The sequence below is a fragment of the Enhydra lutris genome, unplaced genomic scaffold (genome assembly GCF_002288905.1).
Source record: "Enhydra lutris kenyoni isolate GAN:26980312 unplaced genomic scaffold, ASM228890v2 scaffoldscaffold85, whole genome shotgun sequence".
Taxonomy (NCBI): Eukaryota; Metazoa; Chordata; class Mammalia; order Carnivora; family Mustelidae; genus Enhydra; species Enhydra lutris.
This window is the reverse complement of record NW_019154169.1, coordinates 359407-370575: the sequence shown is the minus strand read 5'-3', so window position 1 is coordinate 370575 and position 11169 is coordinate 359407. Positions and strand designations below refer to the sequence as shown.

Here is an 11169-nt window from a genome sequence, read left to right as displayed (position 1 = left end):
CATCTTACAAAATATCTGACCAGTAATCTTCAATATGTCAAAGTCATAAAAGAAAACAAATGGAGGAGACTACAGAGTTATAATAAATGCAAAATAGATCCTAGAACAGAAAAACAACACTTAGTGAAAAAGTTGGTGAAATTCAAGTAAGATCTGTAAATCAGTTAACAGTACTGCACCAACATAAATTTTCCACTTTTAATCACTGCATTATGGTTATAGAAGATGCTATAATATTAGGGGAAGCTGAATGAAGAGGTATATGGAAACTACTATTTTTGCAATTTTTCTGTAAGTCTAAAATTAGTTCAAAATACAAAAAACTTCTGCTATTCTGTTTTACACTGGTTTAAAAGAGAACACTTATGACCAGCTTCACTTTATCCCACTGAAACATGAATTTAATATGAAAAATAAACCTATAATGTAAAATCACAACTGAAATTTTGTTGTAAAACTGAAGTTATGGAATGGGGCCATACCACTTCATCTGGTCTTCGGCAGAACATAAGAAAATGTTACCAAACACTTATTCCTTGCTTCTACTACTATCTTATTCTATGAGGGAACGTCTTATTTGCAAGAAGTAACATAAACTACATAACAACAGGCTCAAATTATGAAAAATTATTTAATGACAGTACTCTTGAAATTACATGCCTGTAAAGAATATCACAATAGTCCCACAATAAAGTTTGTTTCTGGGAGAATATCCAGCAGGGCTCACTTGAATAGCAATTGGGAGTCAGAACTCTTCTGTGTGTGTATGATGGTACTCTCGGTTTGGTTTAATTTTTGTGGGGGATGGGCTGAGAGAAAATAGTTTTAACTAAAAATATATGCACAGTTCATTAAACTTTACTAAAGAACAAATCTACATTTTTAGGCTATCTTTCAAAATCAGTCCTCTGTTCTGAATTATCCATTAACTTGTGGAGATTCAGGCTCACCCCCGTATTACTAAAATACATATTCATAAAACTTTTACAGTTGTGCTGTTCTAGTTACAAATAGCTTCTACTTTTCTAGGACATAATTTCACTTTGTTTAAGCAAGAATTCATTAAAGAAGCTATAAATAACCTTTAAATATTTAGCCATGAATAGAGGGTGGACTGGCATTGATGGCTTATTTTAGTACTAATGCAGAATGCTTTTTAAAAGCTACATTTCAGCATGCATCAAGCTAATGATTAACACTTGCAGTATAATTTTCAATGTTAGAATAAATTTCTCTTTATTTTAAGGATTTTTGCTAACAGTCAATATGTTATTTCAATTATTTACTAGTAGGAAAGTAGCCTTAGAGAATGAAAATGTTGGAAAATTAAAACATAAAATTTCTTATTTAAAAAATCTGGTAATTTTTCTTACATCTACACAACCTTACTTCTCTCCCAAAATATAATTCCAGTTAAAAGTGAACACACCAAGGGAGAAGAATTGCCTACAGAATTACATGAATTCAAGGAACCACTGTGTGGTGCAGGTAGCATGTATATGAATCAAAGACATTTCTGTATTCAATTCTGAATCATAAAGCTCACATTTTAGAGACCAAGTTTCATAAAATTTTTACTAGAAAAAAAAAATGTTTTACAAAATACCATTCTTCCAATCAAAGAAACTTTCCCATAGGGGTACATGTAGCTTTCTGCCTCAGAGATGATAGAATGACCAACAAAGGGGAGAATTTTTTTAAATAGCCACCTAGCTGCAAAACCTACAGAAGTAGATTTTTTTTAAAGTGCTTTTAAAATGCTAAAGCAAGTAATATAATTGCTGAATCTATCTGAAATTTTAGAAGTTTCCTTAAAATGGTCCATATGGTACGCACAACTTCACAGCTGGTACAAAACTGCCTGTATTTAGTTCAAAACACAAAAACAATGCATATGAACAGTATTCTTTGAAAGATAATTCTAAATACTGCCAGTGCATCATAAGAAAACTTAAGACAACAGTATTGACAGTATTCAGAGAATTAACAAAACAAGCTGAATATTAAAGTATTCAAACATTTACTTTGATTTTTAATACCACTGATAACAGTATGAGATCTTGCTGCCAAATGAATTCTGGACGCCTTATTTCAAACTACATGTAACGTATTTTGTGATACAGATTCTAAAGAAATGCAAAACTAGGTTCCAGGATGTAAACTACCATTGCCTAGGCAGGCCCTAGTTTTTCTGCTGCAATCGGGCAGCTTTGAACTTTGAAACCCTCTTTGTAGTTTCTTCTGATACTTCTGACAGAACTTCTTTTCGTTCTGGAATGGTGGGTAGCACAGGATGAACCATGGTTGGGTGTGGTGTTAAGGAGGGCGACAGAAATTCTTTTTCTATTACAGTTCCAGAAAAAGCCTAGAAGACAAAAATCAGATTATGGTAACAAAACATAAGTAAGATGCCCACAAAATTGTTATCCTGTATTTGCCAATTAGACACTTCTTTTTTTGTCGAAAGTAAATTCTTAAGGTTTTTGGATAAATACACAAAATACAAATTGTCCAGAGAAATCAAGTATTATTAAAATGAATCTTAATTTCACCACCAACTATAAGTACATTTTTATAGCATACATTTAAGAAAGCAAAATGTAAAATAAATGTTTTATCTGGGATTAAACAAAAATGGGTACATAAAACGTCCTCAACTTTCACACATTCCATTATTATGTCCAGATCATGCTGTGAAAAATAACGTTTTAAACTAAAAAATGCTACTAGGGTATCAAACATGAGCTGACGAATGAGCTATCCTATGGAAGCCATGCTGCCACTAGCCAATAGCTTAATTTCAGCAGCAGTGACATTTCTTAGGTGGTGTTCATTTATGCAATTACTTGAGAATTTTATTGAGTCCTACCTCAAATTTATTTAAGAGATCAGCATAAACTGAAAAATCAAGTGCTGATACTAGTGGAGACAAGCACCAGCCTCAAAATTTACCATAATTAATACAATAATGAAAATTAGATGTTCCACAAAAAAAATTGATCCTTTAATTTCAACTGGATGTCTGCTGGACTTAATCTGGCCAACTGTGTGTTCAACTGAAAAAAAGTAATGTGTACAAAATGCTGGAAATATAACCAAAGATATATCTTTATATATTTTTTTACATAAAGATCTTTTTATATAAAGGAGCACCTGGGTGGCTCAGTCGGTTAAGTGTCTGCCTTCAGCTCAGGACATGATTCCAGGATCAGGCTCCCTGTTCAATGGGGGAGTCTTCTTCTCCCTGTCCCTCTGCCCCTCCCTCCCATCTTGTGCTCTCCTGCACGCTCACTTTCTCAAATAAAATTTTTAAAATATATAAATCTAAATGAATGAATAAATAAATAAAGTCTATAAAAACCAAGGAGTTGGTATGGATTTTATTCTTAAAGTTTCTGGTATTTAGATCCCCCCTTTCATCTTTTAAAACTCATTATACACAAAGTAAAATCTGACAAGTAAACTTTCATGTATATTTTGCTTCCTTTTGTCTAACAAGAGTACAAATTTAGTTAAGACAATGTATCACCTGAGTAGTTTAGAAAGCCACACCCCTCCACCTTGCCCTATCAAAGAAACAAAACAAGAATGCCCTTTCCTTCCTGTAATATTTTAAGAACTTGGGTGGAATCCAAACTCTTAAACTCAAAATCTACTTTCTCAAGACTCCTATTTTATCTTGATGAGCATTGAGCCTTTTGAAAAAAAAAAGACATTATTTCAGCATTTAAAGATACTGAAAAGGTATCTTCCAAAGTACTTACCATATGCATGAACTACTTGTTTTGATGTTAAAAAAGTGTACAGCGTCTAGAATGCTGATGATAACAGTTCAATACAAAATGCAAAGCTAATTAAGAATGAAATAAAACTAAATTTCCAGTCTTGAGCTCTAGCATACCATGATACATTAAGTCCTTATAAAAACCTAATTTTCAACAATTTTGAAATAGTGAAAGTCTATACCCATTACCTGTTTTTCTAACAATTTGGAAGACTATTAAATGAGATATTTTCCAGGGCAACTGAGATCATTGTACTGGGTGGAGGGGAGGAGAATATTCTGATCATATATACTGTCCCTAAATGCTAATGATCTCCATGTCCACTGACATTTAGTACAATTATCACCATTTAGTTACTATTTAGTTGCTGTACTATTTAATACAAGCAACAGTTTTAGATATATATAAACATATAAACATACATATAAACATATATATTTTTGGATGTATCTGATATATACCTAAATGGGTATATCACTTTTATACAGGAGTTGAGTGGGAACCTTATAAATTGAAAAGTTGAAATACCCACAAAACAAACAAAAAATTAGAAATCATGTGTGGGAATAAAGGAAATCATAACATATGACTATTTCAAAGATAGGAATTCTTACTTTGGGATCTTCTAATACCCCTCCTCCTCACACACGAAAGTGTATGCAACATGGTAGGTAAGAATATATATGTGTGCACTCATTTTTCTGAGGGATCTACAGCTTTCATTAAATTGTAAAACGATTCCACAACCCCCAAGAATAAATATGTCACTGGCACAAGCCAAAACACAGGACTTTAGATAATTATCTGCCACATATATTTTTTCATTAAGAAGTATAGTCATCTACGTAAGCCATTATAAAATGACTATGGTTTGGTCTAGTGGTAATTTGTTTTTAAAAAGCCGCTAAATGATGGCCAAAAATGTAACAATTATGCAAACTGAGATACTTTAAAATTCCTACTTCACAAAAATAAAACTTTAAGATTGGTAATACTTTTCCCTACAAAAATTTTCTTGAATTATGTTACATTTTTAGACCTGCATTTATGTTTGCTAGTGACTATTAATTTTTTACAAATTATTATTGAAAAAGAACAAGCCTAGAATGAATTAGGTTCCATGACTTTTGAGATTAAATATATGTATAAACTAAAGAAGCTGTAAGATAAACAATGCCATGTTGATTAACTTCAATAAATAACTATATAAGACAAAATAACTTAAAGATTGTAAGATTAATAATTTATAAACCATACCTGAGACACAGCACCTATAATTTTCAAAAATTTTTAAAAAAGCAGAGACGTATCTTTTTTCTTTTTTTTTTTTTTTAAGATTTTATTTATTTATTTGACAGACCGAGATCACAAGTAGGCAGAGAGGCAGGCAGAGAGAGAGGAGGAAGCAGGCTCCCCGCTGAGCAGAGAGCCTGATGCGGGTCTCGATTCCAGGACCCTGAGATCATGACCTGAGCCGAAGGCAGAGGCTTTAACCCACTGAGCCAGCCAGGCACCCCGAGACGTATCTTTTCAATTCTAAAAATGATCTACGTGAAATCGGGAAAATGAATGATAGGCCCTTCTAAAATGGAGCTACCACCACCTTTTTAGTCTTACAAAAACTCATGAAAGATACCATCTGAAATCAAAGAGTCAGAGACACACACACACCTCAGGTGTTCCTGATAAGGGCAAAAGTTTCTTATGATGGTTTTCTTCTTGTTCCTCTTCCAAAATACTCTCACTAGTGTCACTACAAGTGGCCTCTTCACAGCTAATACTCCTCAGAACTCCCCGTCTGTCATCGAAGTCAGCAGCACTGCTTTCACTGGTATCACTGCAAACACTGTTTTCTCTGCTGCGAGACTTCAGGATGGACTTACGAGGGACATATTCCCCGTTCACAACATCAACGAAGACCCTACAATATCCAAAATAGATACATCCACTTTAGGTAACTCATAAGCAGAGGATAAATTTATAATGATATTAAAAAAATCTTTTCTAGAAACTAATCTACAAGGTTACATGTAAAATTTGCACAATCAAAATAATTTTTAGTTTCAAATAATGTTTCATATTCTTAAAAACATGATTTTTTTGGCCTAATAAAACAGAGCACTTTGTTTATAAGCATGTTCTCAGCGACACCTGATTTGCCACATTTCCACATACACTTTGGGCCTACTTAGAAGACAATTAAGCAATTTTAACTATTTTACAAACGTAGGTCATGAAAACAGTAGGTATTTTCAAATGGTAACTTTTTCAACAACACAACAAAAAACTGGAACAGCAAAACTTAACTCCCACTTTGTGAAAAGATAAACCACCTGCCAAGCACCTTCACTGCTGTGGCAGGAAAGTGAGGCTCCAGCCCACTAGAAACACAAAGTTGTAACTAAAGTACACTACATTTTTTGACTGGATCGACTGGGAACATTTTAAAAGCACTGGCAAAGAGGGGGAAAAGGGAAAGATCATGCAATTTTCAACTGCTTTCAGTAGTTCAGCAGCTCCTGTGACAGCCTCTGAAATACTAAGCCAACTCTATCCAAATACCTCGCTTTTCAGTGAAAGCCTTCTGTGTTACCGACAACCTTTTTCCTATATATGTTCAGTTACAAAGAGGCGGACGGGAACAGCAGATTGTTCTACTGCCTGTGAATACCACTCACCTATAAATGTCAGCAGGAGTCCTGATAGTAGGCAGCTCTTGGGCAGAATGACCACTGCCAGAGCTGTTCTTTCGTTTACGTTTGGCTTCTTCTTTCTTTTCACTGAATTTTAAAGTGGTATTTTTTCCAGTATTTATTCGGACCTAAAAATTTCACAACATAAAATAACAACCCTTTTGAGAAAGTAAATCAAAGTCAAAACTTAAACAAATAAACCCTATAAGTAAAGAAGAAAAACAGTTTAAATTTTTTGACACTGAAATGATGTGCATTATTAGGATTAAAAAGTCCTTACCCTTAACATATTTTTACTACATTAAATTATGTCTTCTTTAATGACCAATTCTAATCTCCAGTGACTTTATTATTGTATTGAAAGCAAATTACATTTAAACTAAATGACTGATTTATTATAAGCTATCATATCACCCCATTACTTGGACATAAAATTTTGGCTTAATATCATGCATTTCAAAACAAAGAACGCAATTAACCAAAGAAATATTTGGTAAGAATATAAAATTTAAGTCATAAAAGCAGTATTAAATAATATTTAACTATCCAGAATTTTTTAAACACCTCTAGTTTTTAGAAACTGGACTAAAAAATAAAATAAAACAAAAAAACCCTGTAAGATTATCATGTTATTCTTCTATTCCTACTCAGCATTTTACTGCACTTTCCACATGAAGGACTTCTCTCTCATAACATTCCTAAAAATATTACTTCTTCTTCCTATTTTATGGACATGCAAATAAGAAAAAGTTTAAAGCCTGAAATAAGAATCATAAAACAAACTTGTTTTTCTGGTTATTAGGTCAATTTTTTCCAAAGAATTCACAAGATGCTCACTTTAGTCTGAAGTATTAAAACATAAAAAAAAAAATTTCACTTCATATTAGAGCAGGGATAACTTAAGGGACCTAAGAAATATCAAATATGTTTTAAACATGTTTCATTAAATAATAATCACGGATACTTCAGACTGATACCACAGACCCTTAACTATGCTCTAGGCAATCCCTGCAGAGGTACCTTGTGGTACAAAGAGCACAATACTGACACAAAGGACTTTCTGTTTCATTACTAGCCAGCTCTATGGACTTCTAGGCCTTAAGTTTCCTTGAGAAAGATGAATGAGAAAGATGAATTCCCAGTTGCTCCTCGGAGCAGCGTTCTAGAGCAAGGGAATGGGTTTAAGGTAGTCTATCCTTCCTCCAATCAGAACCAACCTGTTTTGATCTATTTTAAATACTGGGATTCTATAATAAGTACAAAGGGAATAAAAAGTCTTTTGATACTAAAAAAATGCTTAAAAACCCTGTATTAGAAGATCTCTATAGTAACCCCCAGCTCTAAAATGCCAAAATTCTAAAGTTATGATTAATCACAGATGTTTATATTTACTTTATCAGAAAAGGAACTACTTTTTACTTCCTCCTAAATTTTTCAACTTTGCTCATGGCACTCCTATTCATGTTGTGTCCACACAGAAAATAACAACCTGGCATAATTAGGAATGTAACTAAAGCAGTCACTTTAACATCCCAAGTACATCAAAACACCCACAATATAATTAACTCTAGAATTCATAAGAAAACTCTCACCTGGCGACTCACAGACCTGTACCCCTGGGGCTAATAATGCATTATATGTTTATAAAAAAATTTAAAAATTAAAAAAAAAAAAAAAAGAAAACCTCTGAATGAAGGTGAAATTACAGTAGTTGCTCCTCAAATCTGATTCCTTTCTAGACCCCAAACAATTGAAATTCTATTGTGGCTTCAGATAACAATGTACCAAAACCAACTACGGAGACTTTGGACTCCACACATCCTCCTTTTTCTTTTTAGAAAAACTGGCCAAAGAAAGATGTAAAAGATGGTCTTCTTGTTTGGCACTATCAACAACATTAATCACTGCTGACACTGTTCTTTTAAAGAGAATTACAGATGATACTGAATATTTAAAATATATACAGAATTAGTAAAAAGTATACAAACCCTCTTAGGTTCGACAGTATGAGAAAAATATATTGTTGGTATAGAATGATCTCCAACCCCTAAAGCATCCTGGTCATTTTCATTATCGCCACCACCATCATCACCACCACCATCATCATCATCATCTTCATTACTGTGGTAAGAATTTGAACCGTTCACTGGATGAATGCCATTCATTTGACCACTGAACAGTTCTGAATGTGTAACATCCTTATAACAGCTGCTCGAAGTAACAGAGTCTGTTACTTGATGCATCATATGCGCATTTATATTCTGATCTTCCTTTTCTTCTTCAGAAGATGTCGTATCCTCTCCATTTGCAATCATAGTACCAGGCTTACTAGTAAAGAAATAGAAAATTAACGAGATCAAACAAACATATCAAAATTCTCCATATTCTCCATATTATAATTCTCTTTTCATTTCAATGGGTAAAAATTAAGACTGAATAAGATATATATTTAAACAGAATTCTAAGTCTATAAAAATGTTTTGAAATAAATTAACAAAAAAACCCTACACTATTCTGTATGTAGTAGTTACTCAAACACTTAGTAGAATATAGATGATTTTTTTAATCTTTGCAAGAGGACACGGCCACACACAATACAATATAAATAATACAATCAAGAGATTTGTAAGAAATTAACAGAGAATATGTTTCTCTATTTAAAGACGAGAAATTAAAGCCCAGAAAATTAACACATTCTTATTTTCTACTTCTGTATTTGGAATATTTTACAAGCATGTATTACTGTAATTTTAAAAAATGAAGGATTTGTATGTATACACACGAATATAATTACACTTATACAAACACATGTACATTTTTCATGCTTCATTTCTACAAAGGATTTGAAAACCTTACAAAAATAACAAAACCAAAAATGCAATAGAATTGAAATAACATCATGCAAAAATAGAGAATCGTGACCAAGAAAATAACAAGATTCAAGACTGATCTAAAAAAATGAAATAGTATCAGTTAATCAAAAGACCTAAGAATTTATAGGTGAAATGGTAGAAAAATATATATATATACTTTGTGCTTCATGTCCTATTTTTCACAGAAATTAATTACTGCATATGGTACATCATTTAAGCAAAATAAAACAGGAACTTCTGTAGTAACAGATTTCACTGAGCATTTTGACAATTCCAAGTGAGTGCTAATGTATATTTCAAATAGCAGTTTGGAAAAGTTTTCCATATATATAACTATCTGATCAGATTACAAATTGTCTGCTCAATAAACAGAAAAGTTTGCAAACGAAAGCAAGGATAAATATTTTACAGTAACAAATCCAGAGCAAGCTTTTCTTTTTCACAAGTCACTCAAATATATAGCATTATCCTGACTACAGTATAAAAATATTTCATTTAAAATGTAATATATAAAGCATCAATAATTATTTTAAGTCAACTATCTGATATATCTTAGGACTTCATTATATAAAATATGGCTGAAATCTTATAATTAAAAAAATAGGAATATTGATTTTAAGTATTTCTGTACACACATATATATGCATGGGCATGACACAAATGCACAGCCCTAAAAGAAAATATCCTAAAGAATATTTATTTTAGAGTGGTAGGATTATTATTATTTTTTTAATATTTTATTTATTTGACAGACAGAGATCACAAGTAGGCAGAGAGGGAGGCAGAGAGAGAGAGAGGGGAAAGCAGGCTCCCCACTGAACAGAGAGCCTGATGCGGGGCTTGATCCCAGGACCCTGGGATCATGACCTGAGCTGAAGGCAGAGGCTTTAACCCACTGAGCCACCCAGTTGCCCCTAGCGTGGTAGGATTATTGATACTTTAATATATTATACTTTTCTATATTTTCTTCAATGAGCATGTATTGTTTTATTAATGAGGAAAGAGATTAACAAGGAAATGTGTTTAGAAATAAATTCTCTTGGAAAGATGATTTGTCATTAGGTACCTATCAAGTTCACCCAGCAATTCTTCTTGTCTCTCTAGTTCTTCAAGTCGAGCCCACAGTTCCTTATCAGCAAGCAAATTCTTGGATTTTACATCATTTGCAAAATCTGCTTCAAAAATCTCTGAAGTTTTTGGTTTGGAGTGAGGTTTATGAGCAATTCGGTGTTTTGCTATTTAAAAAAAAAAAAAAAAGGAAAGACATGGATGTTAATAGCCAACTTTTAAAAGGCACAAATGTAGATTTAGTAATAAGACTTTCTTTTGAGGAGAAGGGATGTTGACACAGGGAGGCATGGTTTTAAAGGTAAGCAAAGACAACTCCAAGGATGTACATATCTCATATCTTGCTACTCAAAGTGTGGTCCAAGGACCAGCAACACTGGTATCCCCTGTAGAACATTTCAGAAGTACTGCTTCTCAGCCACCCAACCCCCCAATCTGCTGAATCACAATCCTCTGTTTTAACAAGAGCCCAAGAGGATTCATATGCACATTGAAGACCCTGAAGAGCTGCCTGAGAGCTTCAAAACTCCCTAAGTAAAAATGGTCACAAGGTACCCTACTTATAACATAAAATTCAACACAAATAACACACATCTTCCATCCTTACTCAAGAGAATTTAGTTACGAAAGTTACACATCAAAGCCCTGTCACAGGATACTTTCAACTCTAAGTACTGCCAGGCATGAACACCCTAGGAGGAATCTATGGAGGCTAATCCCTGGAAAGTTGGAGTATAATTTTATATATGA

General features: G+C 33.1%; 1 protein-coding gene across 1 annotated transcript in view; it reads right to left on the bottom strand.

The window, feature by feature from the left end:
• Positions 1–612: 612 nt before the first annotated feature.
• Positions 613–11169, bottom strand: part of LOC111161556 (URI1, prefoldin like chaperone) — a 75598-nt gene continuing 65041 nt past the window's right edge. The window contains exons 7-11 of the mRNA XM_022525297.1: positions 10418–10586; positions 8467–8806; positions 6464–6606; positions 5457–5706; positions 613–2365 (exon numbers count right to left, since the gene is read on the bottom strand). Coding sequence (XP_022381005.1) covers positions 2183–2365; positions 5457–5706; positions 6464–6606; positions 8467–8806; positions 10418–10586 — 1085 coding nt within the window. The 3' untranslated portion in view covers positions 613–2182. The remainder of the gene's footprint in view (positions 2366–5456; positions 5707–6463; positions 6607–8466; positions 8807–10417; positions 10587–11169) is intronic.